The 17718-nt window shown below is 45.3% G+C and overlaps 1 protein-coding gene across 2 annotated transcripts; it reads left to right on the forward strand.

The window, feature by feature from the left end:
• The first annotated feature begins 6 nt into the window (after nucleotides 1–6).
• GLUL (glutamate-ammonia ligase) lies at nucleotides 7–8703 on the forward strand. Of its 2 annotated transcripts, none has more exons than XM_011942121.1 (7): nucleotides 7–1126; nucleotides 2870–3048; nucleotides 4330–4491; nucleotides 5229–5375; nucleotides 5736–5863; nucleotides 6067–6266; nucleotides 6882–8703. In XM_011942121.1, the coding sequence occupies exons 2-7, from the start codon at nucleotides 2883–2885 to the stop codon at nucleotides 7198–7200; spliced, it is 1122 nt and encodes a 373-aa protein (XP_011797511.1). In that variant the 5' UTR covers nucleotides 7–1126; nucleotides 2870–2882; the 3' UTR covers nucleotides 7201–8703. The 2 variants fall into 2 exon arrangements, with proteins under 2 accessions (XP_011797511.1, XP_011797514.1); XM_011942124.1 differs by having other exon boundaries at nucleotides 546–639.
• Nucleotides 8704–17718: the final 9015 nt, after the last annotated feature.

A 17718-nucleotide genomic window follows, 5' to 3' on the forward strand; every position in this document is an offset into this window, starting at 1 on the left:
TGCTACCCCGCGAGGCGCGCCGCCCAGCCTCTTTTTTCGGCCACCTGCTCCTCCAGTCCCAGCCCTACGCTGCGGCCTCTCTGGCCCAGGCCTGAGATCCGGCTCGAGTCCTCCTCCCGCGTGCTTCCGCAGCCGACGGCTTGGACCCGCCGGGGCTGGCGCTGGTGGGGCGCGCCCTTGTCCAGGCTCTGGGAAGGGCGGGGTGAGTTGTTTTGATCTTCTTTTCACTACTTGCGGCCCAAGCGCCGCCCCTGGAGGCCTTTGGGCTGGCCCACGCCCTGGGGCTCGCAGTGGTGTTTGCGCTGTGGATGGAGTGGCGGTGCGGTCCCCTGCAGAGCGCAAACAAGGCGCTTGGTTGGCGCGGGCGCCTCGCTGCCTTCCTCGTGGTGGGGCAGTCGTTGTGGTTCTGGCGATCCTTGAGACGCCTCGATTGCGGAGTGTAACAGTGAGCGTTGTTTGCACGGCCGGCTCCCGCCTCGGGGTCCCGGGGGCCTAACAGTGTGACCGAACAATGGAGAGCCCGGGCCTCGGCGCAGTCGGTGGAGAAGCGGGGCCGGGCGGAGGCAGCAGCAGCGCGCCCTCCCTCCGGCCTGCACCCCCACCCTCCCCGGGGACCCCCCCCAACCCCTCGGCGGTGGGGTATGGCCACCTCCGTGAGGCCCTGAGATTCAGACGGGGGCCCGTGGGGCGGGGCGCCCGCTTTAGGGACATTTCAGTGGGAAGGGGCTATTCTCAAAGTGGATAATTACTACTCCCTCGGGGGCGGGAAGCGGGGATCCTCCCCCAGCCGCAAGTTCACGAAGAAAGCAACCAATGAAAATTATGAAGACGACCAGAAGTCGGACTCCTCCGGGTCGCCCTCCAACTGCTTCGGCTTCGTCGCCTACTCTGTGAACTCCGGGGAGACATCTCGAGTCAAGATTAAGACCTTAACCCACCAACCGGCCTGTTTCGACACCCCCCGGCCCGACCGCTGTCCGTCCCCTTCTCCATCGCCCTCCCCCAGAAAGCTCCGGTGCTTGGACCAGCTAGAGTCTGAGAAAGAGGAGAGGCGCGAATGCTACTCCAAAAAGAGAAGGGCTAAAGAGGGCAACCCTAACAATACGCTTGACTTTCTGTGGCTGGGGTGAGTGAGGGGGCAGGGAGGACGACCCCAGAGTTGGTGGGAGCTGCAGAAACGGCTAAAAACTTCAGAATCCATTCCCCCCGCATAAACTTGGCGCCACGGCAGCAGCAGTTGATAGAGTGCTGGCATCCAACTGGCTTACGGAAAAGAGCAAGAGATCCGAAACAGCCTTAGGACAAAGTGTGCATGATATTGGTGGTGTAACAGGTTGGAGAGGACAGCTGAGAAATTGGGTTGTAGCTTCCCATCCCCCCCCCCCACAGAGTCTCGATCTGTCGCCCAGGCTGTAGTGCAGTGGTGCAATCTTCTGGCTCACTGCAACCTCTACCTCTGGGGTTCAGGCGATTCTCCTGTGTCAGCCTCCCGAGTAGCTGGGATTACAGGCGTGCACCACCAGGCCCGGCTAATTTTTGTATTTTTAGGAGAGACTGGGTTTCACCATGTTGGTCAGACTGGTCTCGAACTCCGTACCTCAGGTGATCCGCCCGCCTAGGTGGATTGTAGTTTTTAGCGGGAGCCGAAGGGTTCTGGGACGGAGGTGGGAAGTAGGATTTGGCCGACTGAATCTTCTAGAGGCAATATTGGGGTGTTGGTCTTCCCCAAGGGGAAGGGTGGTGAGGCTGTCAGAGGGAGAAGCAGTTATGTTTTCAGCTGGGCAAACATGGACGGTTGCCCATAGAAACTTTGCCACTGTACTTCAGAACGTTGCCCCAGTCGCTGGAGGAGAACAATGTGTTCCCTTTCTAGCCACCCTGGGCCACGGAGGGAGGAGGGAGGGAGAGAACGTTTCCTCTTCGGCTGTTGTGGCTTCAGTGTTTCTGTTCTTTCAGAGGTTTTGTGGTAGTGGTTGGCAGTTATTAGTATGCCTCATGGCTTTTAAAATTCCAGTCTTTTTGATTTTGAAGTGGAAATTTCCTAATTACTTGAAGTCTTCTTGTGGAATTCCATAATGTTGTGATTCTTGCTCACTATCTTAAGTGAAACTTTGCATGAGACCTATGGAAATTATGGCAGCATGCCCCTTAGAATCTGGTTTGAATCAGCTTTTGTTGTAGGAAACTGCTAGCCTTTAAAAAATATATGTATATATTATAACCTTGTTTCATCCTCAAATCTAAATGTGTAGTGGGTTTTCTTTTGGTGGGGAGTGGCCGTGGGTTTCAGTAAGACCACAGCTAGGATGAAAGGCAAAGAGAAAAACAGAAACCTTGGAAGCCAAGCCTGTTCTGTGGCTGGATTTTACTTGTATTGGAAAAAGTTCTATGTTTTATAAACTTGTGTATTGGTTTGGTTTGTTTCCTCTGATAGTTTAGTATTTGGATAGTTTAGTGTTCCCTCAGCTACACCGCAGGAATAGACAGTCCTCACAAGTATAAGTTCTCACTTGGAAGCCTGGGATCTGCAGTAGCTGTGGAACTTAAGCCTTTGAGCTCGGAGATGCAAGAGTCATTGAGTTATTACCAAGGGCCTGATCTTTTCTTTAGCAGGCATCTGTGTTAATTGCTTCAAAAGGTGGTGATCAGTTTTACAGCCTATTATAAAGGAGATTTTCGCCGCCTATAAAACTAATCCCCCTGAAAGAGTGAGTAAACATAACTTTCTGCGTGTTGACTTCCACAGGGGAAGGAGTTGGCACTTACACCTTGATTCACAACTTTTGATTCAGTTGTCCCTCTTAAGCCATTTTTGCAGGGGATCAGTTTGGAATGGGCGTTAACAATGTTATTTTTTTTCTCTCTCCAGAACACCTTCCACCATGACCACCTCAGCAAGTTCCCACTTAAATAAAGGCATCAAGCAGGTGTACATGTCCCTGCCTCAGGGTGAGAAAGTCCAGGCCATGTATATCTGGATCGATGGTACTGGAGAAGGACTGCGCTGCAAGACCCGGACCCTGGACAGTGAGCCCAAGTGTGTGGAAGGTGAGACAGCAATGTGGAGTGGAGCACACGCTGGGTGGGATCTGCAGAAGGGTGGGCGGCAGCCTTTGACTCAGCCTCTGGATTAGGCCTCTTTATTCTGTTTGTAAAGCTTTTGTAAGGCAGGGCTTTTCAGACTTCATTCAGTCAACATTAAGCTCCTACACTGCCTCAAAGCAGAGCAACAATGGAACCCTTTATTTAAATGGAATTGTGCATGTAGGCCGGTGTATTGAAGAAAAACTAAGTGTGGTTTATGGGGAGCTGGCATGGGGCTTAGAGATTGCCGACCTGGGCATCCCCATTTACCTGACTCTAAGGCACCCTCAGAAAACCACTGCTCTAACCTGAGAATGCCATCTAGTTTACAAACTCTTAGAAAACTGTGCTTAATACTCACATCACTGGGCTTCTAGATGTGAAGCAAATGCTCTAAAATGGTTTTCAAATAGGACTGATTTTTAGTTGATGGCACTTTTGGAAATTCTTAAACTGTCTTAATTGCTTATCCCTCTAGGAGCTACAGTTAGATTTTTCGTGACCTTCATTTTTCAGTCTAAAACAAGCCATAGTCTTCCCTCTTCCAAAAAGGGGCCAGAGGAAAGTATCACCTCCTACCTAGTTTAGGATAGCTTACTTTTCCTTTTTAAGTAAGTGAATGATCATAATACAAATCAGTACAAAGCCTATATTGTGTACTTGCTATGTGGCAGATAGTTCACAGACATTGAAGATACAAAGTGAGAGTCTGGTCTCTGCCTTCAGAGAACTCAGTCAGCTAGAGAGACAAAGCAGTCTTTAAAACAGTGGGAAAGGTGGATAGGTAATAAGGGAACATCCTTGAGTAAGTCATCCTTCTAGTTGTCTGTTCCCTCATCTATAAAGTAAGGACATTACTTGCCAGAATGAGAAGAAGGAAGCGACACATTGCCTAATGGAAGAATCAGAATCCTTCACTATCTCAGTATTTTAAGTGACTGATAGGCTGGTAATGGTAACAGAATACTTCAGTTTGTCTCCTGGAAGACATTTGGGAAGGGAGTGTCTGATGTATTTCTTTTAAGGAAATGGTACAGTGGTCTTACTTGGAACTCTGATAGGAAGGGCTGTAGGATCAGGTACAGGTGCCAGGGTATACATATTAATGATGACATTTATGCCTTAATAACTTCCTGGAAAAGAGATCTTTAGAGATGGGAAGGTGAGTGAAGGGCTGGCTGTATTTGGATTGCTTGGAAAGCTCCTGTACGTTTTAAATGTAATTTTCCCTCTTTTTTGCCCCAGAGTTGCCTGAGTGGAATTTCGATGGCTCTAGTACTTTACAGTCTGAAGGTTCCAACAGTGACATGTATCTCGTGCCTGCTGCCATGTTTCGGGACCCTTTCCGTAAGGACCCTAACAAGCTGGTGTTGTGTGAAGTTTTCAAGTACAATCGAAGGCCTTCAGGTGTGTATAGCACAGCTATGGATTCCTCTCCTCAATCTGTGAATGCTGTGAAGGGGAGGGAGGAGACATTCTGCAATCAGTATTGGGAAGACTAGGCTATTTCACGACTATTTTAAGAATCTGAGTGATTGAGCCTCTTCCCTGAACTTCTACTTTGAGGAAGAGATAATATGGCCCATCTTTCTGTGGTCTTGTCTGTTGGTAGCATAAAATAGCATTAGATTTGTCCAGATCTGTTTGCCGGTCTTGGAGTCCCCAGTAACAGCCCTCCTGCCTGGAATGTAGGCCAGGACAAATGTAAACCAACGGACAAATGATTCTCAAAAATTATAGAATGGCTCCAAGTGCCTGAGAAATGAAGAATAAATCTAACAACCAGAAGCAGCTGTCTTGTGAATAGAGGGTTAAGTGCCTGGCATTTGGTGCTTGGGAGGTGGCCAGAATGCAGATAAGGTAAACGTTGCCCTGTTCTAAATCCACTCTCATGTGACTTGGTTGTAACTGAGTTTAGTTAAAACTGAAGTCTTTCAGAGTCTTCCTACAGATGTACAGTTATAGCCTCTCATTTTTCTGACTCAGCGACTCAGTGATCCCAAGAAGGCCTATACTGGGTCATTTCAGCCCATAGTGCACACCTCAGTTGTATAGAATCCAAAGACTATTCTCCCATCAGTATCGGTATTCAGCATCTATGCCTTTAGATCCCTGATGGCATATTGTTGACTCTTTTTTTGTAGAGACCAATTTGAGGCACACCTGTAAACGGATAATGGACATGGTGAGCAACCAGCACCCCTGGTTTGGCATGGAGCAGGAATATACCCTCATGGGGACAGATGGGCACCCCTTTGGTTGGCCTTCCAACGGCTTCCCGGGGCCCCAGGGTAAGTCTTCTTGGGTTAGAGGTGAAATTCCCAGAAGTGTCTTAACTGTTCCGGAATGCCCCTTCCCAGGGATGGGAGTGACTTTGTGAATCAAGAAGCAAAATAATACAGTAAAGGCAAAACAGTCCTCACATCACCAAAGTCCAAAAATGGATATAAATGTATAAAGTAAGGTTTTGGGGGAAGCTTTAGCCCCACAGGTGAAGAGGAACTCCCCTGTTGCCCCTCCCCTGCCCTGTACCTGCAGATGAAGGCAAGGATAGTGATTCAAGAGGGCAAGGCTTAAGGGCCTTCTGATCTCTGACTTTGGGATTCTCTGCATTTCTTGACTTTTAGCGTTTTGTCTTGATGCTTCTGTAGGTCCATATTACTGTGGTGTGGGAGCAGACAGAGCCTATGGCAGGGACATCGTGGAGGCCCATTACCGGGCCTGCTTGTATGCTGGAGTCAAGATTGCGGGGACTAATGCCGAGGTCATGCCTGCCCAGGTAAATATAACTCCAATCCATCAATGATGAAGGGTAGGTTGGTGCGTATAGGACTTTTGCTAGTAAGGGCTGCTGATACACCACTCACTAACCCAAAACCTAAGAATGGGTTGGAGTAGAGGTGAGCAGAGAACAGGTTTAGGAGCTTCTGAGTTGGAGTGAGCAGTTAGCTTTGTTTTAATGGCCAAGCTTCTCGTTTCTAGTGGGAATTTCAAATTGGACCTTGTGAAGGAATCAGCATGGGAGATCATCTCTGGGTGGCCCGTTTCATCTTGCATCGTGTGTGTGAAGACTTTGGAGTGATAGCAACCTTTGATCCTAAGCCCATTCCTGGGAACTGGAATGGTGCAGGCTGTCATACCAACTTCAGCACCAAGGCCATGCGGGAGGAGAATGGTCTGAAGTGAGTACCTTCTGCTGGGGCCATCTTTAATCTCCTGTGGCAGAGAACTTGGGAAGAGACTTATCAATCTCTCAGCAAAGTCTCCTTTGCAGGATGACTCGCAAATATTTGCCAGAGTTAAGTAAACTTGACTTCTCAGTCTGGACGTACCTTAGCTGTTGACACTTGCCTTCAAATTCTCATTTTGTTCCTATTTGAAAAATACCAAATAACACTTCTGATTCACAGTGATAATTATTATATAAATTATAACAAATAATTATTAGTCATATATCATTATATAAATATATATCGATATATATATTTGTGACATATATGTCATGACAGAGAAAAGTTGACAAATTCATGCATTTGAAAATCCTTTAGAACTAAATCAGTAACAATACATACAGGCATGTGGATAAGCTTAATGCTTATGAGGGGGAGAAAGTTTCAAATGATTGGTTTTCTACTGCTTGTCGGGCACTGTTCTGACCACTAAGACACACAGGTAAGAAGACGAAGCCACTGCCCTCATGAAGTATTTGTTCTACTGGTGTCATATTTTGATGCACTTCATTCTTGGCTCCATACCTGGAGACAAGGTTGGACTGCCATCTTTCCTGTTTCTTCTAGGTACATCGAGGAGGCCATTGAGAAACTAAGCAAGCGGCACCAGTACCACATCCGTGCCTATGATCCCAAGGGAGGCCTGGACAATGCCCGACGCCTAACTGGATTCAATGAAACCTCCAACATCAACGACTTTTCTGCGGGTGTAGCCAATCGGAGCGCCAGCATACGCATTCCCCGGACTGTTGGCCAGGAGAAGAAGGGTTACTTTGAAGACCGTCGCCCCTCTGCCAACTGTGACCCCTTTTCGGTGACAGAAGCCCTCATCCGCACGTGTCTTCTCAATGAAACCGGCGATGAGCCCTTCCAGTACAAAAACTAAGTGGACTAGACCTGTAGCTGTCAAGCCCCTCCTAGTTCTTCATCCCACTCCAACTCTTCCCCCTCTCCCAGTTGTCCCAATTGTAACTCAAAGGGTGGAATATTAAGGTCGTTTTTTTCTTTCCTTGTGCCCAGTTAATCTTGCTTTCTTTGGCTGGGATAGAGATGGGTCAAGTTATTAATTTCTTCACACCTACCCTCCTTTTTTCCCCTATCACTGAAGCTTTTTAGTGCATTAGTGGGGAAGAGGGTGGGGAAACATAACCACTGCTTCCATTTAATGGGGTGCACCTGTCCAATAGGCATAGCTAACCGGACAGAGCACGTCTGCAGGAGGGGGATTTTTCTTCAAGGTAGCTGAAAGGGGAAGACCTGACTTCCTCTGGGTAGGTTAGGACTTGCCCTTGTGGTGGAAACTTTTCTTAAGAAGTTATAACCAACTTTTCTATTAAAAAAGGGGGAATTAGGAGAGAAGGTAGGGGTTGGGAATCAGAGAGAATGGCTTTGGTCTCTTGCTTGTGGGACTAGTCTGGCTTGGGACTAAATGCCCTGCTCTAAACACGAAGCTCAGTATCAACTGATGGATATCCCTACCTTGAAAGAAGAAAAGGTTCATGTTGCTTGGTCCTTGATTTATCACACAAAGCAGAATAGTATTTTTATATTTAAATGTAAAGACAAAAAATTATATGTATGGTTTTGTGGATTATGTGTGTTTTGCTAAAGGAGAAAACCATCCAGGTCACAGGGCACCAAATTTGAGACAAATAGTCCGGATTAGAAATCAAGCATCTTTTGAGTAGGGAGCGAGGGAGGTGATGCTCAGAAAGATGGTGATCTGGGGTTAGGTCCTCATGACCGCTTTTGGGTTTCTGCCCTGCCCACCCTCTGGAGAAGGTGGGCACTGGATTAGTAACACGTTATTAGCAGTCACTTGATCTCCGTGGCTTTGGTTTAAAAGACAGACACTTGTCCACATGGGTTTAGAGATAAGAGTTGGCTGGTCAACTTGAGCATGTTACTGACAGGGGGTATTGGGGTTATTTTCTGGTAGGAACAGCATGTCACTAAAGCAGGCCTTTTGATATTAAATTTTTTAAAAAGCAAAATTATAGAAGTTTAGATTTTAATCAAATTTATAGGGTTTCTAGGTAATTTTTACAGAATTGCTTGTTTGCTTCAGCTGTCTACACCTCTGCTCTTGGAGGAGATGGGGACAGGGCTGGAGTCAAAACACTTGTAATTTTGTATCCTGATGTCTTTGTTAAGACTGCTGAGGAATTATTTTTTTCTTTTATAATAAGAAATAAACCCCACCTTTATTCCTTCATTTCATCTACCGTTTTCTGGTTCTTGTGTTGGCTGTGGCAGGCCAGCTATGGTTTTCTCTTGCCATGACAACTTCTAATTGCCATGTACAGTATGTTCAAAGTCAAATAACTCCTCATTTAAACAAACTGTGTAACTGCCCAAAGCAGCACTTATAAATCAACCTAACGTAAGATCTCTCTGATGTGTTCGTGGTTCTTTCAATCCCCATGTGCCGTTATATTCATCTTTATTTCCTAAAACAGGCAAAATAAGCTCAAGTTTATGTACTCTTGGAGTTTTTAAAACACGAGTGATGTTGCTGACCAGCCCTTTCCTGTACCTCTCTAGCTTGGGTATTTGGGACTACTGGGATTAAGTTTTTCACCTAGACCTAATAACACACAATCTTGGCATTTCCTAGCCTAGAGTTTTATAGCAGGGTACAACCCCTACTCCTCCCCCTTCTGTGCTCCCATGAGTTTGGTTTTGGCTTGCCATAACATTGTTTTGACCATTCCTGGCCTAATAGCCTAAAATACTTAATGTATGATTAACTGGCTTTATAATTTCTACTATCTGTTGTCAGTGATTCATGTAAGTAACATTCGCTACCCTGCGACGCTGGTTGAAGCCTTCCAAGGCTGGCCATGCCCTAGGCGTGGGCTCGTCCTTGGCCGTATCCTGCCTTGCAGGAAGACCGGTGGACTGCTTGTGATGCTTACAAACTGTGTTGTCACCTGTGCCTTTGCCCCTTGCTCTATATTGGTCTGTGTATCTGGAAGTTCTTCCACTTTATCCTGGCCAATTCCTACCTCCATTCATTCCTCATGAGGCTGGGTAAAAGCTCCCTCTGGCTCCCATGATGCTGTGCACATACCTAGCGAAAAGCAGTTATTCAACACGTTGGCGTGCAACATTATTAATAGCATTACTACTACTACGAATAATGTGGGCAATAGTGATTGATTATTTTTAAAAGGCAGAATACTCTTTATCAGGTTGAGATGGCTGGGGCCTGTGATAGTATTTAGATACAACACAGTTCTTCAGCCAACTGTGTATTTTACACTAGTCAAGTCATCCTAGGTATCCATGGTTTTTCTTAAGAAAGTTGGCTCCTGATATGATTTAATATTCAAAGTAGAGTCATCTACCTATTAGCTTGCTGGCATGGTCCTAGTTTACACCTGTTGTTTCAGCATGATTGTTGAGTACTCTCTTTCATCCTTGGCATTTTCTTGATTTTGTTGTTAAATGATGCATACCCTTATTTTCATTGAATCTCTACTTCCACCTCCCCAGCAGAATTTATCTTCCCTTTGGTTGGTCACTCTTACAGCCTCTTGGATGGTGTCTCCTACACAATGTAAGCACTAAACTGAAGAGGCAGTGACCTGAGCACTTTGGATTTCGTTCATTGTAATCAATTCCCTGACAAAATGATTGCATGAGAAGGAATTTTAAGTTCATAGGATCAGAATTTAGGTGAAAACAACCAGCATATTTGTCTCTCCACCCTGTCACCTAGAATTAACTTTGACCTAAAGGTCACAGTGCAATCCCCTTGTATTTCTAAAAAATTCTATTTCATTTTACAATATGCAGATATATGTCCATATACATGCATAATATAAACGTATACCATATTTGTAAACATATACCGTATTTGTATACATTTATATTATACATTTGTATTTCTAAGGTGTTTTTAATAGTTCATTTGCAGACACTGGGTTATGTGATAACTTTTATCAGTGATAGATTAAACAGAATAATGACCAAATTTTCAACCTTAAGGAGTCAAGCCAGTATTTACAAAAGGAGGTCTCCATGAACTCCTTAAACCTGAGTTCCCCTAATATCATCTTGCCAGGTACTAGGTAACAACTAAGTGACAGCACAAGCTATAGGGAAATTGAAAGAATTCCATGGATGGGTGCTGTCTAGGGCCTTTTGTTGATTTTGAGACAATCTCACTCTCGCCCAGGCTGGAGTGCAGTATGGTGTAATCTTGGCTCACTGCCACCTCTGCCTCCCAGATTCAATTGATTCTCCTGCCTCAGCCTCCCAAGTGGCTGGGACTACAGGTGTGCACCACCACGCCCAGCTAATTTTTGTATTTTTAGTACAGATGGGGTTCCACCATGTTGGCCAGGCTGGTCTTGAACTCCTGACCTCATGTGACCCACCTACCTCCGCCTTCCAAAGTACTGGGATTACAGGCGTGAGCCACCGTGCCCAGCCTAGGGCCACTTAAAAAGCCAGATCTGTGCTGCTGTGTAGAATGGCAGACAAGTGGATGAGAAGTTCCTGAACTATTCTTGGCCCTTTTACCACTAAGTGAAAGTAAATTGCTGCCCCAAAGAAAGATGTCTCATCATTCAATATGACTTCCTAATTGAACTTCATGAAAGCAAGAGATCCTGTTTTTCTTGCTCACCACTGTATCTTGAGACCTGTTGTAGTGCCTGCAATACTTGTTTAATAAATAATTTTTAAGTATCAGTTTTGTGAGCTTTAACTCTATGAGGTCTTTATTATTTGACTATATTTTAACTCTGGCCATGACAGGAAGACAAAGTTCCATTTTTATTGAGCTTAAAAAGAATCAAGGCCAGGTGAAGTGGCTTACGCCTGTGAGCCCAACACTTTGTGAGGCTGCAGCGGGAGGATCTCTTGAGCCCAGGAGTTTGAGACCAGCCTAGGCAACATAGTGAGGTCCAGTCTCTACAAAAAAAAAAAAAAAAAATTTTAATTGCACGCCTGCAGTCTCAGCTATCAGGAGGCTGAAATGGGAGGATCACTTGAGCTCAGGAAATTGAAGCTGCAGTGAGCTGTGATTGTACCACTGCACTCCAGCCTGGGTGACAGATTGAGACCTTGCCTAAACAAAATGAAACCCCAACAAACAAATTGAAAATGTTGATTCTTTTTACTACCAACATTATGGCAGGACTAAAAACTTCGTGGGAGTGTACTGTGGAAAATAGTGATAATTATTTCTGATTGTAATCAGGCTACCAAGAGCCTCATGTTGCTTTAAGAGTTATAACTGCCAGGCACAGTGGCTCATGCCTATAATCCCAGCACCTTGAGAGGCCAAGGCAGGTGGATCACCTGAGGCCAGGAGTTCGCGACCAGCCTGACCAATATGGTGAAACAAACCCTGGCTCTACTAAATACAAAAAATTAGCCGGGTGTGGTGGCACATGCCTCTAATCCCAACTACTTGGGAGACTGAGGCAGGAGAATTGCTTGAACCTGGAAGGCAGAGGTTGCGGTGAGCCAAGATCACACCATTGTACTCCAGTCTGGGCAAAAAGAGGGAAACTCCATCTCAAAAACAACGTTATGACTGAGACCGGGCATGATGGCTCATGCCTGTAATCCCAGCATTTTGAGAAGCTGAGGCAGGTAGATCACTTGGGCTCAGAAGTTCGAAACCAGCCTGGGCAATGTGACAAACCCCATCCCTACAAAAAATTTGAAAAATTAACTGGACATGGTGGCATGTACATGAAGTCATGGTTATCTGGGAGGCTGAGGTGGGAAGATTACTTGAACCCAGGTGGTTGAAGCTGCAGTGAGCCATGGTTGTGCCACTGCACTCCAGCCTGGGCAATGAAGTGAGACCCTGTCTCAAAAAAACCAAAAAAAAATTATAACTGATGTAAACTGGTAGTTTAGGCTGGGTGTGGTGGTTCAAGCCTGTAATCCCAGCACTTTGGGAGGCCAAGGCAGGTGGATCACCTGAGTTCAGGAGTTCGAGACCAGCGTGACCAACATGGTGAAACCTTGTCTCTACTAAAAATACCAAAAATAGCAGGATGTGGTGGTGGGTGCCTGTAATTCCAGCTACTCAGGAGGCTGAGGCAGGAGGATCCCTGGAACCAGGGAGGCAGAGGTTGCAATAAGCAAAGATCACTCCACGTCACTCCAGCCTGGGCAACAGAGTGAGACTCCATATCAAAAATAAATAAATAAATAAATAAATAAAGTGACAGTTCATCATTTAACTCCAAAGACTTCGGGTACATTTCTACTGTAAACAATCTGAGCTGATTAGAGCCCTGCCATTTTATAGCATTTAGCTTGATCTCCAACCATTCATTTAAAAAAATTCTACCTCAGGCTGGGCATCGTGGCTCAAACCTGTAATCCCATCACTGTGGGAGGCCAAAGTGGGCAGATCACTTGAGGTCAGGAGTTTGAGACCAGTCTGGTCAACATGGTGAAACTCCGTCTCTACTAAAAATACAAAAATTAGCTAGGCATGGTGGTGGGCACCTGTAATCCCAGCTACTTGGCAGGCTGAGGCAGGAGAATGGCTTGAGCCCAAGAGCCAGAGGTTGCGGTGAACCAAGCTTGTACCACTGCACTCCAGCCTAGGCAACAGAGTGTGACTCCATCCAAAAAAAAAAAAAAAAAAGAAAAAAATGCGATTTCATTTTACAATATGTAGATATATGTCCATACACATGGATAATATAAATGTATACCACATTTGTGAGAATATGCATGTATGTACACATTAGATACACAATACAAGCACAATGCATATGCCTTTTGCCCAAGATACAGCATCTTATAAAGGAGACAGGAATTTAGGAATATATGTTCCAGAAACAGTACACAAGAGAATTCGCTGAGATGAGAAAGTAGTCACTAGGAACGGGGAGTGGCAAAATGCAGAAAGTGTAATTGTTATTAAAGGTCTACTGCCAACTCTTTCCAGTTAATTACCCACTCTGCCCTGCTTTATGGACAGCAGGTTGTCAGCCACTGTCAGTAAGTCTTTGCGCATGATACACTGCCTGGAGCTTCTGTAATATAGGAGAGTGATATCCTAGTCCATGTTACAGAGGGAGTGTCCACACAGTTCCTATTGTCATTTGATGAGTTACTTTTCAGGGGCCTTGTACCTGAGCAAGTTGTCCTCTTTTGGATGGATTTCAGATTGAGTTACCTGCATTGTCTTGACATTGCAGCCTGTCTCCTCCACTATACGGCATAGTCAGCAGATCTATTAGGTAAATCCCAGTGGGCCCTCACTCACTAAATCCATCCTCTGTGCTGACGCCTTTCTGCATTTGCCTTTCGGTAAAGGTTTAGAATAACTCCTTCTCTGTGAAGGAGTTTTGCTCCTCTATTGACACGAAATTGAATCGGCATTTAAGATATGAAAAAATCAATAATCAAATGAAATGGGAGTCAAATAGGCACTATTTTGGTGTGTCGGGGAAAGCATATGAATGAGGGGTGGTCAAGTGAATGGTCAAGTCTCCTTTATGACTCTCCTCTTGTAGCTAAAGTTGCCACTGGCAGCACCAAATGGAAGGGGGGGACTCCTGGGCCCATTGCTATGTATCCCAGTTTATTCTCAAACGATTTTGTGAGCTGTTTTGGTAACTGTTTAAATAAGGCTACAGAATGAAATACAGTACCACATTGTGGGAGGAGAGGGAAAAGGATTCGTTTTTTCATTCTTTGGAAGAAGTGAACACTTGCCTGGACTCTCGGAAGGAACCTGTGATCTAATTAGCTAAATTTAGAGAGACAGTACAGTAAGAGAATGTACTTTTCCAGAGCTTCCTTTGCAAGAGAGGATCCATCTCGTCAAACAATCCACCACCAGCCTCATTCCTAGGTGGGCCTAAGATCCAGAAACTACCAATCTATTAACATTTTTATATAAATACTGCTATGGCATAGCACTTAGCCAAGGAAGCCTTCAATAAATGTTTGTGGAGTTACATTATCAGAGAAAGGTCACTACTATGCCACTGGCTAAAGAAAGTAGATAGAAGGCTGGGGTGTGAGGCCTATTAATCATAGTATTAATCATAGGTGTTAATGGTTTGTACATGAGTTGCCTCACTCCTGCAGTAAATTCCAAATTACTTAATTCAGAAATATCCTCCTCTCCCTGATGCCAAATGCAGGGCCTTTGGGGTGGTCATCTGAAATGCTATATCCTGTAGGTTGCTGAGTTTCCAGGTTCTTCCCTTCTCTTGAAAGAGGATGGTTGAGAATATACTTGGATTATCTGTGTCATTAAACGATTCACTACTCCAGGAATTGACACCATTCTTTACAAAATCAGCCTGAGATAATCTATGACATCCCCAAAATTCCTTCCAAATTTGGAATTTTATGCTGTGAACCATCATACCCAACACTGAAGTTAAGCAGTTTTTGCTTAAATGTGCCATCTTAGAGGGTAAAAGAGCTCCTCCAACTTATGATCGATTATTTGTCATCAAGGTTCACAGCTGAATTCAGTGTTGGAGAAGTTGGAAAAACATGAACAACTCGTTTTGTTTTGTTTTGTTTTGAGACAGAGTATTTTGCTCTGTCGCCCAGGCTGGAGTGCAGTGTTGTGATCTCAGCTCACTGTAATCTTTGCCTCCTGGGTTCAAGGGATTCTCCTGCCTTAGCTTCCCAAGTAGCTGGGATTATGGGTGTGCACTACCACACTCAGCTAATTTTTGCATTTTTAGTAGAGATGGGGTTTCACCATGTTGGCCAGGCTGGTCTTGATCTCCTGACCTCAGGTGATCTGCCCACCTCAGCCTCCCAAAGTGCTGGGATTACAGGCGTGAGCCACCATGCCCAGCCATATTTTAACACAGCATTTTGGTTTTGTGGAGGGGTAGGGAGAGGCATAAGAGGCAGCATTTTATATTAGTAGTGACAGGAATATTTAATCATAAAATGATTTAGCATACATTTATTTCAGGTTAGGAAGAACCATTTCTCTCTGTTCCAGGGCTCTGGCTTCTATACTTTAGGAGTCCTAAAGTTATGCCGGGCGCGGTGGCTCAAGCCTGTAATCCCAGCACTTTGGGAGGCCGAGACGGGCGGATCACGAGGTCAGGAGATCGAGACCATCCTGGCTAACACGGTGAAACCCCATCTCTACTAAAAACTACAAAAAACTAGCCGGGCGAGGTAGCGGCACCTGTAGTCCCAGCTACCCGGGAGGCTGAGGCAGGAGAATGGTGTGAACCCGGGAGGCGGAGCTTGCAGTGAGCTGAGATCAGGCCACAGCACTCCAGCCCGGGTGACAGAGCGAGACTCTGTCTCAAAAAAAAAAAAAAAAAAAGGAATCCTAAAGTTATACAACCATCATCCTCAGGTAACTCAGCCCAGCACTCTCTATCCCTGAGGGTTTACATATCATTAAAAAGCATCACGAGTGTACTGTCTATTGCTGCATAACAAATTACCCCAAAATGTAGCAGCTTAAAATAAGAACTATTATCTCACACAGTTTCCAAGCATCAGGAATCTGGGAGTGACTTAGCTGAGTGCTCTTGCATTGAGGTTTCTTAGCAGGTTGCAGTCAAACTGCGAGGGCTGCAGTCTCTGAAGATCTGACTGGGTTCAGTTTCTTGCCATGTGGGCCTCTTCATAGTGCTGCCCATGCCATGTCTTTTTCCAGAGTGAGTGATCCAAAGAAGAAAATGAGAGAGAGAAACCACAGTTCCTTCATAAGCTAATATTGGAAGGGACATCCCATTGCGTTTACCACACTTCATTTGCTAAAAGTAAATCACTAAGTTTCGTCCAATTCAAGGGGAAGGGAAAGCTCCATTATTAAAGGAAGAAGTATCAAAGAATTTGTGGAACTATCTTTAAATCTTCCACAATGAGCAGTTTGGCCCTGAGAAAATAGTCAAAGTTAAAGTGTTATCCTAGGGAGAAAGGTTTTAGTTTCCTTTGATTCCTTTAATATCATAAGTCCTTTAATAATATCCTCTTGGCTGGGTGTGGTAGTTTATGTCTGTAATCCCAGCACTTTGGGAGGCCAGGGTGAGAGGATCGCTTGAGCCCAGGAGTTTGAGACCAGCCTGGGCAATATAGTGAGACTCCATCTCTACAAAAATTAAAAATCGGCCGAGTATGGTAGTCCCAGCTACTTAGGAGCTGAGGCAGGAGGATGGCTTCAGCCTGGGGGATGGAGGCTTTGCTGAGCTGTAATCCCACCACTGTACTCCAGTCTGGGCAACAGAGTGAGACTGTCTCAAAAAAAAAAAAAATGGCTGGGCGTGGTAGCTCACACCTATAATCCCAGCACTTTGGCAGGCGGAGGCAGATGGATCACCTTAGGTCAGGAGTTTGAGACCAGCCTGGCCAACATGGTGAAACCTAATCTCTACTAAAAATACAAAAATTTGCCGGGCGTGGTGGCACATGCCTGTAATCCCAGTTACTTGGGAGGTTGAGGCAGGAGAATCACTTGAACCTGGGAGGTGGAGGTTGTAGTGAGCCGAGATCACGCCACTGCACTCCAGCCTGGGCGGTAAGAGCAAAACTCTGTCAAAAAAATAAATAAATAAAATAAACACACCAACATCTTTGAGCACCAACAGTCAATGAAATTTCCATTGAGCATGCACTGGTGGGAAAAGAAGATTTTTTATATGCTTGGAACATTAAATTGTGGGTTATGTTCTTCCGAAATACAGAATAGGAGAAAGGCCTCAGGTCTCCAGGCTCTTTCATGCTTCCCCATTCACCAGCCTCCAGACTCATATAGTCAGCATGGAGTTGTGATGAAGGCTGGGTGGATGAAGGCAATGTCATTCATGCCTGTTTGCCTTCCACCAAGAACTATTAGTGCCACACCATGCTAGGCAGCTGCTGCCTCCAATAGGGATTCCTGCAGGATGCTGGCACTCAGCTAGCTCCCCCCAATAGCGAGAGCTGAAGACCTGATGCCCAGCTAAAATGAGGGAAGAAGAACTTTTCAGGTAGCATATCCTGTCCACTAGAACCTAGGAACATATGAATCGGCAGTAGAAATTACATAGTCTCACTGTCTCCAGTCTCACCTCCATTTTTTTTCTCTCTCCCTTCCACTTCTCTGGTCTTTCTCTCTCCTTCCTAATTCTCTGTTTCTTTGTTCTCCTCCCCATTCCCCTCCCCTTCTGCTGTGACCTCTAAGTTGGCTCAGCGTCATTGTTCAAGATGTTAGTTACATAACATGGCTTATGATAGCAAAAGCAAAATAACATGCTGCCTGCCATGCCAGGTGAAACCCAGCATGAAAAGAAAATACTTCTTCGTGGCACCTCTGGGATTTTTTGGGCTATGAGGAGGATCAGCTGAAGAGGGCTTAGATGTTCCATGTGCACCAAACTTCAGATCTCTCTTGAGACTAACTCACCCAGATTTGGGAGCATTTCCTTTTTTTTTTTTTTTT

Source organism: Colobus angolensis, unplaced genomic scaffold (assembly GCF_000951035.1).
Source record: "Colobus angolensis palliatus isolate OR3802 unplaced genomic scaffold, Cang.pa_1.0 Scaffold206, whole genome shotgun sequence".
Taxonomy (NCBI): domain Eukaryota; kingdom Metazoa; phylum Chordata; class Mammalia; order Primates; family Cercopithecidae; genus Colobus; species Colobus angolensis.